The sequence below is a fragment of the Oryza glaberrima genome, chromosome 10 (assembly GCF_000147395.1).
Source record: "Oryza glaberrima chromosome 10, OglaRS2, whole genome shotgun sequence".
NCBI classification, from domain to species: domain Eukaryota; kingdom Viridiplantae; phylum Streptophyta; class Magnoliopsida; order Poales; family Poaceae; genus Oryza; species Oryza glaberrima.
In genome coordinates this window covers 20,338,935-20,360,402 of record NC_068335.1, presented here as the reverse complement: position 1 = coordinate 20,360,402, position 21,468 = coordinate 20,338,935, and the positions used below count along the sequence as shown (strand labels likewise).

General features: G+C 42.4%; 1 protein-coding gene and 1 long non-coding RNA gene across 9 annotated transcripts; one reads left to right on the top strand and one right to left on the bottom strand.

Annotated features, from left to right (window-relative positions):
* Nucleotides 1-3,232: 3,232 nt before the first annotated feature.
* Nucleotides 3,233-9,632, top strand: LOC127752795 (uncharacterized). 8 transcript variants are annotated; one of them, XR_008012425.1, is made up of 7 exons: nucleotides 3,233-3,628; nucleotides 4,618-4,688; nucleotides 4,940-5,098; nucleotides 6,169-7,545; nucleotides 7,826-7,914; nucleotides 8,023-8,180; nucleotides 8,964-9,280. It is a non-coding gene; the product is annotated as an uncharacterized LOC127752795 (long non-coding RNA). The 8 variants fall into 8 exon arrangements; XR_008012420.1 differs by adding an exon at nucleotides 9,427-9,632 and having other exon boundaries at nucleotides 6,169-8,180; nucleotides 8,964-9,010; XR_008012423.1 differs by having other exon boundaries at nucleotides 6,169-6,618; nucleotides 6,695-8,180.
* A 67-nt stretch (nucleotides 9,633-9,699) lies between these two features.
* Nucleotides 9,700-21,332, bottom strand: LOC127752793 (uncharacterized). Its single transcript, XM_052278204.1, has 6 exons — nucleotides 21,062-21,332; nucleotides 12,518-12,574; nucleotides 10,984-11,049; nucleotides 10,250-10,481; nucleotides 9,939-10,143; nucleotides 9,700-9,841 (listed from the first exon to the last, which is right to left on the bottom strand). Exons 1-6 carry the CDS (start codon nucleotides 21,175-21,177, stop codon nucleotides 9,735-9,737), a joined length of 783 nt encoding a protein of 260 aa, XP_052134164.1. The 5' UTR covers nucleotides 21,178-21,332; the 3' UTR covers nucleotides 9,700-9,734.
* Between the last annotated feature and the right edge of the window lie 136 nt (nucleotides 21,333-21,468).

The following is a 21,468-nucleotide window of genomic DNA, read 5'->3' as shown; positions in this document are numbered from 1 at the left end:
GATGATACACTTTAACAAGTTCTGGGATCTGGATATGCATATTGAGAGTTTAGAGACCTATATGATACAACCCTACAAGTGGACCGCCAATGCACTTTACTCTTATAAAAAAAAAAGCCTAACGGACCTTTAAAAGAACCGTCAATAAAAATAACCTTATTCCTCCTAGCAGAAAAAATAGAGAACGGGATACCGTAACAACGGGATAAATTACCAGTAAACCGTTATTTTTCATGATTTAGATATGTTTCTGAGTGCATGCGAAGAAGGGCCAGACGTGACGTGAGGAGGCTAAGTGTGAGTGCGTGACTAAAGTTGGTCAGAGGCTAGAGTAGCACATACGCCTACTTACCTCCGAGTCTCTGTATGCTGTTGTACTAGTGGTACACTTTATACTATACTTTTCTACTAAAGTACTATTAACTTTTGTTGGTACACCTTTTTTTGGTATCCATTTTTTCTAATTAGTACCATAGATACTAGGTATGATACCTCAGGTATCGAGATACCTAGTACATAGATTGGTCTAGCACCGATAGGTACCAGACCTTATATTGGGTATCAGGTACCTAAATATCATGTATACTTAGTATCTATCTAGACCAGTCTGATACCATAGGTACCATACCTGGTATTAGGTATCAGATTCCTAGATATCAGTTACCTTGTACTAGATTGGTCTGATATCTGTAGGTACTAGACTTGTACTGGGTATCAGGTAGCTAGTACCTAGGTAAGTCTGGTAGACTGGTACCCAAATAGCTATTGATGTTAGTATCATAACAATCGAAGATGATGTGTTGTGTATCCAACGAGGAGACGTGCGCTGACGTGTGGCCCCTTGAGAGGACACGAAGAGACGTGGATTGATATGTGGATCCTCATATGGGCATTTACGTGAATTTGATAAAATAACAGGAGTGGTTGACTAGTCAAATAGTCATCCTTTAAGTTATTCTGTTGGGACGAGATTTCGTGCTGTAGCAGTCCTCCTAGAGACACAGGCATAGAGCTGTTATGAAATTTTATGTACTGAAGAGACATAAATTCATATCCTATGAACCAATTCAAAATGGACTAATAAATATTCCCTCCCTTTTAATTTAGAATGTCGTTGACTTTTGAAATATATTTAACCATTCGTATTGTTTTATTTATGTAATTTTTATAAAAGGTTGTTTTTATAAAAACCATGTTAATCTATTTCCAAACATCTTTTAGCTAATACTTAGTTAATCATAAGCTAATAAGATACCTCGTTTTTTTTACGTGGAAGAAGTTTCGTTTCCAGCGGTTCCCCCTCTCGTTTTCTACACGCACGCTTTTTAAAATTGCTAAACAACGCGTTTTTTAAAAAAGATTCTATACGAAAGTTGCTTAAAAAATTACATTGATCATTTTTTTTAAAAAAATAGCTAAAAACTTAATTAATCATACGCTAATGAACTGCTCCATTTTCCGTGCGGGAGGGATTAGTTTCCATCCTCCTAAATCGAACACAGTCTAAGAGTAGATTTAATATGATTACTAGCTATATATGTGTGCCACATCATCTAAAAGTAGCCTAATAGTTGAAGAGTATAATAACATGCTATTCAGCTATTGGCATGTTAAACAAGCAAAATCTTTATTATCTTTTTACCAACACCAGTTACTTTCTCTGCTCGTGCTTTAGTGCTCTTTTCTGCTGCAACACTGACATTTGGCCCTGTTTGGGAGAGTTTCTAGTTGCAGCAGTTTCTCCTATAATTAGAAACTCCTCCAAACAGTCCAGCTTTTGGTCTAGATTCTAAGAAGCTGCGGTTGTAGAATCCAGAAATTGAACTAGAAGCCAGAAACTGGGAAACCTAGCTTTTCCAGATTCTCAGAAGCTGGCTATGAACCAGCTGCTTCTCAGAATTTTAAGCTCCCCCAAACAGGCCCAAAGTATCGCAAGGGTGTCTTGGAGCCGGTGTGAAGGCGGCGACTTATCTATTATCACCCGGTTATACCATATTTCCTCTCTTCTGTCATCCAGGTCATCATTGAGTCCGATGTGGATTTTATATCGCCTGCTTCATGGACCTTGTTATACTTGCTCTAAGCAACATCCAGTCTAACCAATTCCCACTCGCGAGGGACGAAGATCATCAACCACTTCTCGTAGCATCATCATTCTGCTTTAGCAACGTTCCCCACTCCAACAACAAGGCAATCAATCAAAAAGCCGATCGGTCGAAAAGAGTTTATTGGAGGGGGGCGCTGATGAGCAACCAGTCGCGCGCGGCGCGCAATCAGTTGCCCCCCCTCTATACTACTATATATACCACTATATGTATATATACATGTATATACAATCTATACATACGTATAAACTTTGTATATATGTATAAACTTTGTATATACGTATACAAAGTTTATACATATGTATAGATAGTATATACATGCGTGTATACATATACATATACATATATATATATATATATATATATATATATATATATAATTTTTTATATGCATACAATTTTAATGTATAAAAAAATATACATATGTATATAAAGTTTGTTTATGTATGAATAAAGAAAAGAAATACGTGTATATAAACTTTATATATGTGTATACAAACTTTGTATACGTGTATACAAAATTGATATACGTACGTAAAAAAGCCCAAAAAATACACGTATACAAACTTTATATATGTGTATACAAACTTTGTATATGTGTATACAAATTTGATATACGTAGGTATAAAACCCAAAAATTACACGTATATAAAGTTTGTATACGTGCATACAAAGTTTGTATACGTATATACAAAGTTTGTATATGTACATATTAAAAAACCGAAAAAACTAAAAAAAGATATGGAAAGAAATAAAAACAGAAAAAAGAAACGTGCGTAACAAAAAAAAAACCGCACGGCAAAGATACAGAAAGAAAAAAAACAGAAAAAACAAAAAGAAAGAAAACCGTCCGAAAAAAAAAGAAAGAAAAATCGTTTGGAAAAAAAAAAAAACGTGCCGCCTGCGCCATCTCTCCACGCGCGACACGCGTCCAGTCGCGCGGAGGAGAGGGCGCGCCACTAGTCGCCGATTAGTGTTCTCGGTTTATGGTTTATTGGATGCGATGAAACAATTTTATTTATTATTATTATTTCATCTAACTTATCTTACAGTTCACTCAATTTACTTATCTTTTATTTATATATCTTAATAATACTTATTCATCACTGGGGGGTGAAATCCAACGCTCAAGATCGACTCCACCTCGCACCTCTCCCTACCCCGCGCATTCTCCTTCCCCAATCGCTCCCCACCTCCCCTCTCCGAATCGTCGCCGCCACCTCCTCCTCTCTCCCGGCGCCGCCGATCCCCCACCGCCAGCTCGTCGTCGCGCTGATCTCCCTGACATCCGTCATCGTCAGCGATTGCCACCGATGCCCCAGCGCCAGGTCGTCGTCGTCGCGGTGACCGAGCCCCCGACGGGGGGTTCGCGCCGCCCGGGAGCAGGAGGATCGTCGGGGTCGGGGTCGGGGTCGGGGTCGGGTCCGGGGTGGTCGCGTGGTACCTCGCCTCGATGGCCCGTGCTGACCAAAGGCGTCGGCGCCGCCGCCATCTTCACCGTCAACGACCTCTGCTCTCAGGTGGTGCGGTTCCGGTACCTTCTCACTCGGTCGCCTGTAAAAATCCCTATCCATAATGTTACTTTTAGGGGCAGAAACTCTTGTTGTTCCAGTGTTACATTTCTCCTGATCAGAGGTTATGTTCTGATTGTAGAAGCACTAGAGAACCAATTTTTGTGTGCTACATGTAAACATGCAACTACACAATCTGACGGCCGCCACTGCCCTTTAGCTAGAACATATATTTGGATCATTCATGCATGTATTGATGTATATATTTCTGAAAGTCCTCAAGGCTGTCTGAAGATATCGAAACTAATTCTTGGATAGAAATACGATGGTTTCCATCAGGAAACAGCCCAATACTCTTGAGCGTTTGATTTCACCGTTTTGTAAGACCATAGATTTCATTATTGCACAGAACCTTAGATAACTTGTTTCCAGCCGATACTTAATGAAAGTTGTTTTCACAGTAGAATATTGACCGGGAGCACATTTTACCATTTTCTTCATGCTTTACTCCCTTTGCCATGGATATCTTACGATTTTCATGAAACATGAAAGCACCTGATGTTAGGAATCCTCTCCATATCAGCAGCAAATGCATTGCTTAAAAATAATGAATTCAGTTTCACTTTATTTTCTTAATAACAAATCCCTGATCTGTTAATTACATGTACATGTTCAAATCTCTGGTCATGGAGATATAAAGCTTTAGTGAATAGTCAAGGTGGAGATTTTGCATCTTTAGTGTATCGTAGATCAGTTGATAACTGTAGATCATTCATACATGATTCTGTCCGCTCAATAATTTGCTTATATTTTTTTCTCAAATCAAATGTAAAGATGTTTACAATTACTGCATATTTTCTCCTGCATTATTCTTTATTCATGTAACTCTTGTTCTTCTCCTCCCTCTACTTGGCCTCAGATCACAGATTTGAGGGGCAGAAAATGGAACTTTTGATGGTATTCAGTATCAAAGCTAAGTTTTCTTTTGTACTTGTTTGCAGTCATAAAATTTGATGGAATACCAATGCCTGTTGCAACAGGGTAATTTGCCCTCAATCTGAGGTATTGCCATGTAAGTGCCATCAATTTCTCACTGTATACCAGAGTTAATTCAGTCTTCTATCACATGTTTAGTTAAGTTCATTTTCATCATTTGACTAAGAAGCATCAAAGGCGGACACTGGATAGTGGGGTCCAGTGAGTTTTATTGTTTTAGGCGTGTGCAATGTAGCTGTTCTTTACTTCTCGCCTAAATAACTTGTCTCTATAAGACATCCAATTATGAGCTCTACAATTTTGATTTTTTTGGCTCATTTACTGCAGGAATGGATATCCTGCTTAATGGGTACTGCCGCCAGGAAGATGTACATCGCCCTACAGCCACCAATTTCGATCGTGTGTGTCTGCATGGTGGTGAGGTCGTCAGATCGGAACCCTAAACCCCAGGAAAGGGTTCAGATCAAATTTCTGAACTTCAAATAGGTAATTGTTTTTCCATACTGTAATCGAGTTATACTGTTTTCTAACCAAATTGCTATGTCAATGTGCAATCCCATTTTCTGAGGATCATCTCCTTACACTTTTATGTGGATTTATGTTTCTTGATTGCTGCTCACTGATGCAAGTTTTATGATTGCTTCTCACTGAGGCTAATGTGAATTCTTTCTGTACTAACTAGCCTATTATGCCGCACGATCGCGCGACTATAACCTTCCTCTCTGTTAAATTTATATGTGGGTCCTTACAAATGTTATATGTGGTACATGCCATATGCATGAACCATGAACAATGTTACGATGAGAACCATGATCATGGCATATTGTTGACTTTGCCGTCAATTTCATATGTCCAAGTTGCAAATTTATATAATTTACTGTGCATATGCCACATCTAAATATTAGCAAATTTACTATGTCCATGTTGTGATAGTTAATTTATTATACCGTTCTAAGTAGGAAATTGAAGTTTTATGTGATTCAATTTTATTATGCCTTTGCTCTTGTTCTCCAACTCCTGAACTTGGTTACAATCGCCAAACGCTTTATTGGATAATATTTAACAGATATTTTAGAAAATCCTAAAACGCAAAGAGGTGGCATTTATTAGCCATTTATCCACATAGTTTAACTGGATTTGCACATCCACATGCAGCAACACTACTGTGTAGTATGAACACAATTTGGATGGCCAAGCACATAAAGCAATCATAAGAAATTGACAATCTAGCTGCACAGAAAATTGATCTGACATATTCTAACATGGTGTACTGTAACACTTAACTTTGCAATTTCATCTTTTGTGCTGTTTAATCTGCATTGTGAAAAGTTCACCTAGACATAATATTTCTCGCCAGTCCCTGTCGATGCCAAATTCCATAAACAAAACAAATTCAGTTTGAATCCCAAGAAAATCAAATTCTATGTGTTCTGGATCAGAGAAGGCTTACCTGTTTGTTATTCCAAACTGGTGGCTCAGGGTAGACAATTTTGATATTTTTCCTATGTCCTTTTTAACCAGTGGTAAAAGTTTGCAAACATGATTCAAATTCACAGGTACCAAGGTGATAAGTAAAGCAGCCATAAAACAGATATCTTAGTGGAAAAGAGAGAAAGAAAATGACCTGCTTGGTGGCAAACCGGGGAGGACGCGCCGGCTGCAGAAGCACCGGGGCTCAGGTGTGTGGGGAGGAAGAGGTGGTGCCAGAGACGGGGAGAGGTGAGGGTAGTAGAGGCAGCGCCGCAGCGGCACTGTGCATGTGGGTGAAGAGGAGACAGCGGCGGAGATGGGAGAGGAAGGGAGATGATGGCTGTGTGGAAGAGGTAGAGAGCGTGGCGATGGTGGGGAAGGTGGGTAGGGTGGCGGCAGCGGCAGGGTCAAAGAAGGAGGTGGTGCCGTGGCGGTGGTGGTGGCGGTGGCGTAGGAGTTAGGACTCTGAGGCGGCAGCATTGGGTTCACAGTCGCACACACGGAGGAGATCTGGAGGGGAGAAAATGAAAAATAAGGTGAGGTGGGAGGACTGGAAGGTAAATAAGAGAAGAACGGCGGATGAAAACAAAACGTTGAAAGTTTTTTTTATAGGGACGTGGAGGCCAGAGGACTCTTCTGAAATAGAAGTTTCTCGATGGGAACTTTATGAAATTTTGATGCGAATGATCTAACGGTTCACATTTCTTAACCTCTATATCGAATGGACTACATTTTGCCATCGACGTGGATACATAGTTGTGGATACATAGTTTTGCAAGAAAGGACACTCTCCTTTCACTTGTTTAGATTTGCCTGCACTCCATGCTAGCTGTGAAACCAATTGTTGTTGCTGCTACACAAGACCCCAAATTTTCTGTTGCTGCTAGAAACTTTGCAGTTGTTAGATCTTTATTTGTTCAGAAAGGTGATGATTTTGTCTATAAAAAGTTATGTTTCTTGAATTCGTATTGGATGATTATAAAAGAAAAACTAATTTGTTTTAAGGTGGTTCTTGAGCTCAGAAAACACAATCACGATTATAAACAAAATTAATGGCTTGGTAGTTAATGGTATTTAACCTGATGTTGGTGCCTTGAATTAACCTGAAACTGAAGGGGAAAATCTTTTACATTACTGGTTTGGAAAGTACTATATGGAATGGATTTCTTGTATAATCAGATCGAAGGGGACAAACTTATATAGTTCTATTATGAGAAGTATTGTATTACATTTTCTTTGCCACTTTCTGAAAAGTACTGTCGGATGTTAAGTTTTCAGAATTCTTAGAATGGCTGCAGCTGCCCTCGACTACTTCTGCCTGGCATCCGCCGCAATCGGCTTCGCCCCTGCCGCGCTGTGCTGAGCCAGGTTGCCTGCGCCAGCGGAGTCGTCCTCCCGGCGGTGCCTCGTCAACATCTCCTCGTCCATCTACTCATCGTTGTACACTCACTGGCGTTTCCCTGGTATGTCTCTGAAAGACTGAAATGGCGTATTCTCTTGTGATGCAGCAGGACATACGAACTGAGGAGCTCTTGCACGCAGCACGGGTTATCACAATGATATGTGCACGGGATATGTTTAATTCATTAGATAATAATGATTTTGACTACTCAACTTTATATAAAGAACTTCTGATTTTGATTCTGAAGTTTTTTTCATATCTTGGGATTCAGATGGCATTAAATTCCGAATTTGGTGAATTACCTCCAAGCTCACAATCTGATCTTTGATTTATTTCCCCAGAAATATGGAAGTTATATTTCATTCTAACGAAATTTTCCCACTTCATGCAACTCATTTCTTGTGTTCATTCACAACCTTCAGTCCTCGAGGTTGGCTCATTGCATACTGGTTCATCGCTCTCCTCTTCTTTTCCAATTCTCCAGGACCACTGTGCCTAAGCCTAATCGTGTTCCTCGATCAACCTCTCTCATCCACAGGTGCCCATGATTCACCGTCATAGCCCTAAAATCGCTGCTGCCCTCGACTTCCTCCCATAGTCCACCAGTAATCACCGCCTATCGGGGGTCGTCAACGTCCTATCCCGGTCTCCACCTCCACCCACGCTCTGTCGGACGACTTGAACCCCTTCAACAAGGTGAACCATTATCTAACCATGTTGAAGATGAAATGAAAATATTTAATATTTCCTGATGCTGAGGATGAAATGAAAATATTGTGGTCTACTGATGTATGTATCGATTTGTGGATCCTTTTTTTCTCTCATTGGAATACTGTTAAAAATCATTCACCAACACAGTGTTGCTGACTTTGAAGAAAGATATCCCCCCTATTGTTTTATGTGGTGCCTACCTGCTTGCGCCATGCAATAGAGTATTTACCCTATCTCTGTGTATTGCTTGGCTGGACTTTGATGCCCAGGAAATCATCGTCAACAAGGATACTACAAATACATTTATTTCATTGGGTTCAGTATATGTATACTCTCACTAGGAATACATCGGGTTCAGTTTATGTATACTGTCCGGAATACTGAGTGGCCATATGAGATATTCAGTGTTGATTCGATAAGGGCAGTCTAGGTTGTAGTTTTGTTGAGTTCAAGCTATTCATAAACTGCATCCTTATATTTATACAAGTACTTGGGAATTGGGATACTGCCAAATATAATTTTGTGGTGTACTTGGTTACTGCCAAACTGAAAGTGTCTGACAGGAACCTATTGAACTATTGTTTTTGTTTTCCATCTGAAAATTGTTCATTGACTCTGAATGTGGCTCAAATATATTTTGTCTTCGATTCCACATGACTTCGCTGTCTTCTATTCCCCTATTTTCCTGAAGCAAAGTGGCCGTTTAACATGTTGATTGCAGTACGTAATCTTGTACAATCCAGAGCATAATAAGTGTGTTTGATGCAGGGTGAGCATCAAGTGGTCCTGAGGGCTGCAGCAACAAATTCAACTAGGTATTTTGCTCTACACCCATGATGCAGGCTGAGAGTTACTATTCATACTTGCACTGCTTAATCTAAATTCGTTACTGTCTCAGTAAGAAGTTTAGACTTTAGAGGGTGTGCATATGTCTGTATGAAGCTCACATAGCTGCTCTTTCTCTCTGCATTTGGTGGTGTCACATATATGTGAAATGTGCTTGATTATGTGCCTCTGCTACTGTTTATTTGAATTTTCTGTAGTGCTAGAAACATCTGAACTATTGTGCACATGCTCTTATCTTCCCTCTTGAGTACTCTCTACAACATTTTGTGGTTTACTCGGTTACTGCCAAACTGAGTTCAACAAATACCGCTATTGGTTAGTGCCAAATATCTGATAGGGACCTATTCAACTATTTTTTTTCAACTGCAAATTACCGTGTATGCAGGAACAGGGTGCAAGGATGGACATCTCAATCACAAACCTGTTCAGGATATATAAATCACAAACCTGGCGACCTTACAATACAAGCATTTCACACATAAGAAATAATAGTCATGCCCATGAGCATTTCGCACGTACTCCAGACACGAACATGCAACATATTGCTAATAGATTGCTAATGCTACCGAATAAAACACAATACCAATAGCCAGTTTGAACATGAACACAAGGTTTATGTAGGAGCATTCATTACACAACTCAATTCAGGCGCTGCTCAATTTAGTACATATTTCTGAATTTTCATCCATCAAATTAAATTGGATCGAAAGGGAATCCAGAGTCAGCGTTACCCTCCTCGTAGCCACCGTCTGAAGGATGCTTAAGATCAATTCCAGAGTTTTGGCATCCGTGACAATGACCTAATCAAAATTTAATTAATTTGCTAATGGTTCCAAATATATAAAATTTAAGTGAAAAAAATACGAGATAAACAATAAATATAAGTAATGTAAATACCGTCGTCATCAGGTTGTATGGGACAGCAAAAATAGTGTCTCTCTCCATCCACAACTTTAACTTCAGCAAAAAAGCGACAAGAACCCTCCAAATAAGAATCAGGACCCTTCGACTTCATTATGAAATTGTAATGATGATAAGACTTGGCACAATCATCAAAAATCAAACACTGGTGAGAAATATCTTCAAGCTCATATTCAACCACCTGGAAAACATTCTAAATTAAAATTGAACAATGGAAGCAGTGATTTCTATATATAATATAAAAATGGAAGCAGTGATTTCTATATATAATATAAACAAATACATACATTAGCCCCACTGTGTGTATTGAATGCCTCAACAACCTCCGCTCGCATCCACTCTAAACCTCTCTCAATAGTTGCTTCTTCAGATATTGCATTGAATTCTTCATCCCAAAACTGTTTCATTTGCGCCCGAGTTTCTTCATCTGTGTTGGCATAGAGAGACAAACGCAGTTGCTCCGTAGCCTCACGCAGTTCAGCCATTAATGTGCCTTCACCCCTCCTAATGGTGTTGTAGCTGTGGCAACGGTATTACATATTATAACAATCAATACAATATCATTTGTAAAGTTTAGACCATACATAAATGATTTTTTAGCACTGTGCAGGTATATAGACATTAAATGAATAAATTTTACATATAAAATTTAGAACTAGAACATGTATATATGCTTGTATATAAGCAAGCAATGTTTAAGAAGTAATATTCGTAAAATTTAGAGCTCATGCAAATATACAAGCATGTAACAAACATAACAAACAGTATTTTAGCAACTCAGATATTGATGAAATCACCACTCTTTTGTTGTTCATCAAGATTAAGGTTAAAGAAGAAGATAGAAAATGCTAGTCATATACAAGGCAAGTTTTCACACATTCACAAGAGATAAAAACAACTACACATGCCTACCAGAAGGCAAATCATACGACATTTATAGTTCATAGCACCATAATCAGTCTAATAATACAAATAGATAAATAGTTATGAAATTGATTAAGAGATCTTGCACGAGGCTTACGATGGTGGTGGCTCATCAGTTTGCTGGTGATGCACAGAAGTGTCTTCGGGAATCTCTTCAATGCCGCTGACAAGCGTAACACCATTAGATAAAGTGATTGAAAATAATGAGGACAAGCAAAATTTGAACACAAGTAATTATTTAGTTCAACATAAAAAACTAAATAAATCTATACCTAATTAAAAAATAAGTCTTCCAGATCGATTTTCGTCCATCCCTCCCTCCCTCCCGCGCGTCTTAGCTTCCGCCTCCCTCTCTGCCCCCTATCTCTTTCGTCTCTCCCTCCCTCCCTCCCGTGTGTCTCCGCTTCGGCCTTCCTGCCGGCGTCCCCATCTCTCCCTCGCTGCACATGCTCCCCCTCCCCCCGTGGCCCCTCTCCTCCCTAGGCACCCCTCTCTTCCCCATCACCCCTCCTCCTAGCGCCCCTCTTCTCCCTTGCGCTCCCTCCCTCCTACACGTTCAAGGAAAACAGAACCCCCTCGACCGAGAACACGTTTTGACGCACTCACCCTGTCGTGTTCACCACAAGTTTGCTGTTGCCATTTCTCTCTCTATCGGGACCACGTCGTTGCCAGACGTGTTACTGCTGTTCTGGTTTTCTTGTTCCCAGCCTTTACCATCTATATACGAGTCACATCGTTTCCTCATCGCCATTTGGTCACCGGAGCACCGATACCCATCTTCCCTCATATTTTGTTACTTGCCTTCGGCCAAGGAAGACGATGAACAATGCTATTCCTTCCTAGTCTAGCCATACCATGCTCCTAGATCACTCATATAATAGAGACAATAGGAATATGAATAGAACCGAAAAAATTTAATTTATCTCAATGAAGCGGGCACCCGTTCAGAAATGATGGGTCAGATTTTCATCTATCAGCTAAAATAGGTTTTTTTTTCATTTTATAGCTAATTTCAGTTGTTTTTTATTTACAATTTTAGAGTAAATTTCAGAAAACTGCAACTTTAGTGACAAAACTATCGGTTTGCTGCAACATTAGTGTTATGTTTCAGTTTGCTGCAATAATAGCGTGGGAAATTATCACAAAACTGCAACTTTTACGTTATATGATGCTACAGTACATATAACGTAAAAGTTGCAGTTTTGTGATAATTTCCCATGCTATTGTTGCAGCAAACTGAAACATGTTGCTAATGTTGCAGCAAACTGATAGTTTTGTCACTAAAGTTGCAGTTTTCTGAAATTTACTCTATTAGTTTTAACACTATTTGATCCATTAAAATTTATTGTAACTTATAATTTTCCTCTGTATTGAATTATTTATAGCTAAATGAAAAAAATGGGGATTTAGTTATATAATTTTTTTGATATTGAATTATTATTCCGGCCAAAGTTATTTGTAGTTTCATTTTATTATTTCTATAGTTATATTTCCTTCATTATTTATGCCCAATTGTACTATATTGTTTATGATTTTAATTTATGTCAATGAATGTTTTTTAGAATCGGTTGCAACACTCGAGCATTAAGCTAGCCAAGAAAAATATAGGAAAGACATGATAATAAGCATACCTGAAAAATAGATCCTCCATTATTGGTGTAAGTGGGATAAACCTTGCATCTGCAGTGCTGTGATTCATCATCAGAATGCGAGGAAAGAGAAAATGTGTCAGTTGCTACAGCTTGAAACAAAAGCAAAACTGTAAGAAAAAAGGGGTTAATTGGATTCACGTCACTATAAATTTTACCGTTTCAAAAAATAACATTATAATTCATATAATTAGATCGATGCCACTGCAATACTCTCAAAAGTGGTTCCATGCCATGCCATACGTTTGATCCATGTTATCAAGTGTTTATGTTTACTATTTTTTCATACGAACGAAAGCACCCCTGGAAAAGGAATTTACACGGAGGGAAAGAAAAGAAAAACAAAAGAAAAAAAAAGAGAAAAATAAAGCCAGTGTGGAGGATCGACAGCTTGCCGGTGATGACCAACACCCAAGGTCAAAGCCAGTCAACCACCGTAGCGGCGAGCTCCACCCGCTGCAGAGATGAACTCCAATCGAGCGAGGAACGTGCCGGAAGCATCCCGAACTCCGGCAGGATGGGCCCATAGAGCTGGCCACCCAATGGCACGTCCATCGCCCTCCTCCCTCCATGCTGTGTCGCCGATGCTGGACCCGTCGTCCACTGCCGCTTGCTCCGTCGACGCCCTTGCCGGCAGCCCGACATAGCTAAGGCCTAAGGATGGGATGTGTGGGAGACATGAAGTTGGGCGTGGAGCAGTAGGTCAAATTGGAAGTGAAGGAGGCTGTGGAAGGAGTCGAGGATGAGGCGAAGAGATGGTGGTGGGAGAGCAGACATGTCGCTTGGCCGGCGGATCGATGAATATTGATGGCTTCTTGATTGTTTCTTGTTTTTGTTGGTCAGCTAGCTTCTTGTTGAGCCCTACAGCTTGCTTGAAATGATACAATGGCAGGGAGATGATGCCCCGATGAAAGGGAAAATGAAACTAAGATCGGATTGATCGGATCTGCACTTCTGTAGAATGAGAGATGGAAGGAGATGAAGGAAGAAGATGTGTAATTTTGTCCATACGAAAATACATTAGTCAAAAACAACTCAAAATGTGTACCAGGTGTACATGATGGCTTGAATCAATTTTAGAACAGTTGTATTTTTTTACTGGTCCCCCCAGGGGGTGGGGGGGGGGGGTTTTCCCCACCGGAATTTTCATCAAAGGAAGCAAAGTCTAAGTTACATTTGATCCTGAACGAAGGAGGGGAGGATAGCAATGTTTTTCAGATATCTACTATAGACTGCTCTTTGACCTTGAGCCTCTCAGTCCACAAGGTGGCATCTTAGGATACATTTTCTCAACAGTGTCACCACTGACGGCGGTAGGGCCCTAAAAACAACATCGTGTTGGTGGTTCCAAATACCCCAAAAGCAAAGGAGGAAAAATATCCGACATTGTTTCCCCAGGATATTAGTTGAGGGAATAATTTGAGCAAGGTCCTTGACATCTGCAATCCCCGGTTGCACTCCAATATCTTGGCAGAAGGACAACGAAAAAGGGTAATGTAGGCAAAAGTGAGAAGCCATTTATTCTGCTTGTCGGCATAGATCACAAAAGGTGATTGAACAATGTTCTTCTTGGCAAGATTCCTCTTTTGCTGGTAGGCGTTCCTTTGCTAGAAGCCAAGCGAAGAATTTGATTTTTGGCGGCGCTTGATTTTGCCACATGAACTTCCAATTGGGGCATTTCGGGTGCTGAAGCAAGGAATTGTAGATGAGCTTGGAGGTAAGATTACATCTCTGTTGAGCATTTGATGGTCTTCATTCATCTATTTTGTCCGACAATAGGGTGACTTGAAGGTGACGTTGTAACTCCTCTTGTTGTCGAGGCGCGAGGTCAACACATTGTCAATCCCCTTGTGTAACACTCTGTAGACACAAGTGTCCCTTTCGGTTGCATGTGAGTATAGTGCTGCTAGGGTTGTTCCATCGATCCAATCATCATGCCAGAAGGATGTTCGTCAACCGTCGCCCACGCTACACTTAGTAAGATTTTGAAGCACCCGTAGGAGGCTTTATATCGAGTCCTAGTGAGGCCCAATATGAATGTCCTTACTGAGAAGTTCATCAGCAAACTCTTCCCACATCCAACGCGCCCAAGGCAAATCAGAGGAATGAAGGTGATGTAGTCTCTTGACCAGGAGAGCCTCATTTTGTAACTTAATATCTTTTGTTCCAAGCCCTCTCAAAGCTCGCGAGGTGCGGAGATCATCCCAGGCTACCAAGCACTTGGACTCGTGACATGACTTTTCACCTATCCATAAGAAAGGCCGCCGCTTCTTTACCCATCTTCTCAATTACCCCTTTTGGAAATCTGATTGCAACCATTGCATAGACTGGGAGATTATCCATAACAACATTGACTAGGATGATCCTCTCCGTGTATGATAACAAGGCAGATTGCTACCCTGCCAGGTAACTGTCACACTTTGAAACAATCGGATGTAAATTTGAGGCCCGGAGTTTACTCGCCGAAAGCGATAGACCGAGATATAATAAAGGGAAAGAATCTAGTTTACACTATAGCAAACCTACCAATCTTACATGCTCTTCCAACGGAACGTGTAGGAAAACCATACTGCTCTTGCTATAATTGATACACAAACTAGTCGCATCGGAGATTTGCAGAAGAATATCTTTTAGGGCTAGGACATGACGCTCTTCTGCTTGACAGATTATCAGCGTATCGCCTGCATACTGAAGAGTGGAGCAAGGCAAGTCTTGGCAAATTGAATGTTGTATCGCCGCTGACCACCTGATCAAACGCCGAGAACATCCGCAACTAGGATGAATAGGCATGGTGAAAAGGGGTCCCCTTGCCTTAGGCCCTTCCTGCAGTTTATCCAACATACAGGCATGCCGTTGAGCAAATGCATGTTCTCCATCTTGGAGGCAAACCTTTTGCCTACATAATCCTATCAAGGCTTGAGGACAATTGTTGGGCAGCTCTCTTGTGGCAGCGCTGAACAAGCTCAGATGCAAACATGAAGTTTCCAAAGATGCTTCTCCCAGGCAAGAAACCCGACTTGTTGTCGTCAATGAGGTGTGCCATTTGTTTCTGCAACCTGTTCGTCATCGATTTAGTTAGGATTTGCACTGAGCAATTTTGGAGGGAGATCGGCCTGAAACTGTCTGGTGTACTCTCTTTGTATAGCTTATGGATTAGAACTATGAATGCTCTATTGATTCTTTCCAACTACACCGAATTTAGGTAGAAAGATGACATAAGGTCCAAGACGTCCCCCTTGACATATTGCCAGGCTGCTTGATAGAAGCTTGGACCAAAACCATTCGTGCCTGGAGCACTATTTGAATCCTTTCCTTTGATTGCATACAAAATCTCTCAGAAAAAGGCTTATCCAGGTGTATCAGGGCACCATCAGCACGATCGTCATACAACTCAGCAAGATCAAAGGTCCAACTGATATGAACCGTCTTGCCAAGGGATTCTTTGAAGAAGTTGTACAGGATCCGTGCCTTCGTCTCATGGTCCTGAACCTGAATATCCCCCACTTTGATGGTCTTTATGTTGTTTTACCTAAAGTTTTGTGAGGCGAGTGCTCTGAAGGTCACATTGTCGATTCCCAGGTGGATCTTCCGCACTCTTCCATGCTGCCACCAATAAGAAGCTTTGTCTTGGATCAGAGAGGTGAGCTTGTTCTGCACGAGAGATCTAAGCAGCCTCTCACCCCTAGTTAATAGTCTGAATTCTTCAAGTGCATCCATGATATCAATTACCAGTCTGCAGTCTTCTTCAATCGCTTGCTTCTTCCTGGCATTCTTTGCCCAGGCCTTTGCTGCAGTTCTTGTTTTCTTTAGCTTTAGGGCTAGCCAAGCCGTAGGGTCCATCGGCGAGAGAAGAGAGTTCTAGTGTGCTAGAATGTTGGGGAGGAAGTTGTTGTTGGAAAGAAATAAGTTTTCAAGGCGGAACATAGGCCCTGTTTCTTTCAGTTTGGGATTATTATAATCTAGATTATTGAGTCAGATTACTATAAGCTAGATTGTTATAATCTGTAGTAGAATAAGTGGTTAGTTGTTTTCTTTCCTAGATTATTGGGTTTGCAAGTCTAAAGAGGGAGTGGGGTGGCATGGTGGGTAATTTTTCACCCAATAATCTGGAAAAAGCTCACATAAATGAGCTTATCAGATTATAATAAGCTGGGCTCCAGATTATAATAAGCTACTTCAATAAGTTGTCTGTTTCTTTCAGCTTACTCCCAATAATCTGGATTATAATAATTCCAAGCTGAAAGAAACAGGGCCATAGACAGTTTAGACATGGAAGTATTGACAAGGACCTAAAGAGGGACATAGTCCGATATTGTTCTCGTTAAGGAAGACAAAGGAATTTGGGAAAATATTGTTCCAATCATTGTTGAGCCTATCAAAAAGAGGGAGCTCCAAAACAGCTAGCGCATTGATAGTTTCGTTGAAGGAGTCAGCCATGGATTGACAGAAGTTGGGATTGTTTGTCAAACGAGCATCTAATGAGGTTGAAGTCTCCTAGGAGCAGCTAGGGGCCTTAGATGTAGGACGAGAACGAAAGGAGTTCATCTAGGAAAGGTGGTTTGTGAAGCGGATAGATAGCAAATGATGGCGAGCAACAAAAGAGATTTGCGTGAAACAGTTAGGATCCCAAGTGGTGAGGAGCCCACCCCTCGAGCCATAGGCGCCATTGAAATGAAAATCGGAAAGGTGGGCGGGGAGAAAGGAGCGAGCTTTGAATGAAGGGATATCAACAAGTTTTCTTTCCTGGAGCAGGACGAAGGAGGGGTTTGCGTTCAACAGCGCATCTTTAACCAGGTCACATTTGTTGCCGTCTCCCAGACCTCTAACATTCCAGGAAAGGACGGAGAAGGATCGACCAGGGCAATTCATAACAAACACTCATGGCACTAAGAGGAGGAAACAAACAACAGTAACAGTCTTGAAACAACAAATTAACCTAGGGGATGAAGTAGAACAACATGCTAACAAAGAGATAGACCTAGAAATTAAAAGGGATATGGTAGATGCAGCAGATTTGTTCGGTAGAGGCAGGGGCACCCAGGTTGCAAAACATCCCTGCCGATGAAAACACATTGCCGAAATCATCCCAAACTTGCAAGCACCTTGTTCAACTCCGAGACATCGTGGTCGTCCATGCAGCACGCGATATCATGGTCAGCGAGAGCAGCTGGAGTGGTTGGATTGTCAAGGTCCAAAAGGTTATGCTTAGTGACCACTTATTCAGTTTAATATTGCACTTGACTAGTTGTTCTTTTATCTTCTTAGACCAATCCGCTTTGCTCTCCACAGTCTGCATGTTAGCTGTCTCTTTTGCTGCAAGTCGGTCGCTTCTACGTTTATCTTGGATATCAACTCCTCGTTTCCTGACCCGGTCCAGTTTTCTCACGGACAACTCGTGAACCTGATCAGAGGGTCCTTCTCCAGCTAGCCCACAGTCTCCCGGATCCACCCCAGGCGAGGATCCAGACCCAAGAACCGGGAACGGCAACGCTGAAACCTTTGTTTGCTGGTCCAGGGGAGTAGACTCAGAATCCGACGGGCAGAGGGCCTCTTCTCCATTGGACAGAAGCAGGGTGATCATGGGTGGAGCTAGGGTTACACAGTCAAACAGAAGAGAGTGGGAGGCATGGTTTCAATGTTGGCCACCCCCTGGAACCCTTGGTTGTGCTCTTGGATGTTTCCTAACTGGTGGAAGGAGCCACGAGGCAAAGGTGGATGGCAGCAATGAAGCGTGGGAAGTGGTGGTGGTATTCTCCTTCATCGTTGATGTTGGCAACCAGCTCCTAGGTGCTAACCACTTGAATCTTTGTAACACAAACCAGACCCAATTTGTGCCTAACTAGCATGTGCGAGTTAAGGCACTTGCTGGGTAGTATTGCAGCACCAGACGAAGAGAGGAGTGATCCTCCTCGTAGATGCACTCCTCATCGATCTCAGTGACAAACCCTAAGGGCATGAGAAGTGTTATGACACGTCCAAGCGTCCTGTGCTCCGAGGGCCAATTTACTACGTCGATCTCCGAGAAGCAAGAGAGATCTTGAACAAAGCGAGCCTCACAATCCTCAGGGCGCTGCAGGATCAGAATATGCTGGCCAACTTCCAGGTTTCCTTCATACTCAACAGCAACCTCTCTGTCTTGCAACAAATTGAAATGAACCATCATAGCACCATGACAAAAGGCATGAAGGGAGAAATGCATGTCAGGCAGGTATTCCCTCATCGCGCTGCCAATGATTCCAGCCGGGGGATGAGAAGAGGGGACCATGAAAGCATAAGCATAGTGACTACCAAGTCTCATATCTGAGTACGGGGCAAAAACATCCACAAAGTCAGTAATCCCCAAGGCATCCGATTAGCTCGAGACCGGTTCCGGAGGAGTACCCGGTCCTCTAGGGTGAGTGGGGGCATTGGAGTCATCCGAAACAGAATCTCCAGACTCTAATTCCTTCGAAGATCCAGATCCGCTGCCTCTAGATCCAGCATGAACAATACCTCCAGCAGCAGCAGCAGCAGCAACAGGGCGTGGAGGGGAAAAGGAGCTCAGAGGAATGTCAAGGGATGAGGATCGCATAGCAGTCAAGGTACCTTGGCAAATAAACACATCCTAGGAAGGGGATGAGGGGCTACCAGGAGGCGCACATGCATGAACAATAGCATTTCCCTTTCTTGCCCCCTGTTAGCGGCATGGTGGTCCACATTGGATCGGATAGCGACCTCCAGAACTTCTACCGCAAGAAACTTGAGAAGCTCCTCATCTGTTAGGGTTTCAAAAGCGAAGGCTAGCATGGAATTTAGGGAGAGAGGCGGAGCCAAGGAGGGCTGCATGGCAGTAGATTGGATGGATTTTGGGAAGGGAGAAGAGGGGATCCGTCACTGCTGTTGTGCTTGTTTGGCTTTGCGGACCCACTTAGCCGAGAAGCGGGTGGAAGAGGGGTAGCGAGGTTGCGGTGGTGGTGAGGGTGGTGGTGGAGGCAGAGGCGAGGGAGTCAGAGGCAAGAGGTTCACGTAGGAAGAGGTCGTGGAAGCAACAACTGCAGATCCCCCGAAAGGAAAGTTTGAAGCAACAAAGGAGGGGCAGTTGTCCTGCCGGTGGCCAGAGCTACGACAGGCGGTGCACACAACTGGATCTCTACAGTGTTTAACCTTGTGGTCAGTAGCGAGGTAGCGGAAGCAGCGGTAAAGCAGAAGCATCGGTTTTCTCTGAGGAGGAGCATTGGCTTGAAGAGGGACGGTTGGTGAGGAGAGTAAAGCCTCGCGATAATTTCTTGTTCCTAACGAGGAAGCTCCATGATTTTTTTTTGGGATGGGGGGGGGTGAAGAGAGCGTGTTGTTAGGTTTCGAAGGAGTAAATGGTAGGGCAACTAGCACTGAAGAGACTGGCACATTTAGGGCAAGCGTAGAGGCCTTTTGCTAAGGGATATCCATTGTAATTTCTGACAGAGTTGAGAAGATGTTGTCGAATGCTGCTCTGGCCAAGCTGCCTGAATTAACGAACTATGGAACTGAAACACTGCTCCATGCAAACTATCTGCCCCCACCAAAATCATATAGTTTGCCACATTCTAACTTGCAACCTAGGTGCGGAAGATGCCCAAAGCAATATAGGATACCAAAAGCGGTTGGGAGGGTTTTGAATGAAAATACCATTGATTTTTGTAGAAAGGTCTGAGACAGAGATCTGCGATGAGAGGGATGGAAAGGACCGGAAGGGGTGTTGAAGGAATGGAATAGCTAAAGAATATGATTTTTGAGGTGTTGGGCACAGGAACTCCCTCTAGCCGGAGGAAGGAACGAGAGGTAACTCCAGTGGGACAGCGAGCCTAGAGGAAGCCGGTGGAGTAGGTAGGATGCCCTTGTCTTCCTTAGAGCAGGTATAATAGAGTACGATAAGCCGGCGACACAAGCATCCACGTCATAGAAATCATAGGTGGAAGAGAGAGAATCGGAGAGAGAAGGCAGCGGGCGCTAATGCAATCGCCGAGCTCCAGCACAGGAAACGATGCAAGTCCTGATAACCAGCCCTTAGTCCTAGCTTTTGCCCAATGACTTAACCATTGCTCCATCAAAGATTGGGTAGAAGGAAACAAGTCTCATTAAAAATAAATAAAAATCAACTGCTTAGGGATGTGTGGGTAGGTAACTTAGCAGCTAGTTATTATACGTATTATCTATTAGTACCATCTATTACTTACGTGTATAAATTTTTAGCCCATCAACGGGCGATACTATTAAACTTGCTCTTAGCTAGCCTGAGGGCACCTGCCGGGGCACTGGATGGCACGACAGCAAGATCCGTTGAGCGCCTCGAAGTTACCCAACCGCTCCTATTTGGATTTCATAGGAGTTTTAGTGGCATTGTTTCGATTATATGAATTATAATATTATTTTTTAAAACAGGCATATTTATAATGGTATGAATACAATTAAAAAAAACTACTCCTACACAGCAACATTGTAAGGGAAAAAACAACGACATGCTAGTAGCAAGGAGGAGATTTAAAAGAAAATTAAATAATGGAAAATTACCGCTCCTCCAAATCGCCTCGTAGCAAGGCCCTGATTAGAAATTGGCCTGAACGCGTAGGGCGATCGGAAGGATCCCTGCGACTGCGACTGCGACCGGCACCGACATCGTCCGCCATCGACACCGGCGCTTCCGGCTTGGAGTCGGAGTAGTGCGAAGAGGGGAAGCGCAACGCGAGGAGGATGGAGGGGGAGGGAAGGGCACCGGCGCAAGGAGCGTGGGGGTGGAGAGATTCCTCCTCGCGCCGTCCGGCCGGCGAGGAGGTGAGCGGGCACCGCCGCCGCAAACCCTAGGCAGCGAAAAAAAAAAGGGAAAGAGAGGGATAACGGGAACCTTCTTAAAATACATATTTACAAATTAAACCTTAAAAAAATAATATTTCAAAATACACCCCGCCGCCGCTTCGAAT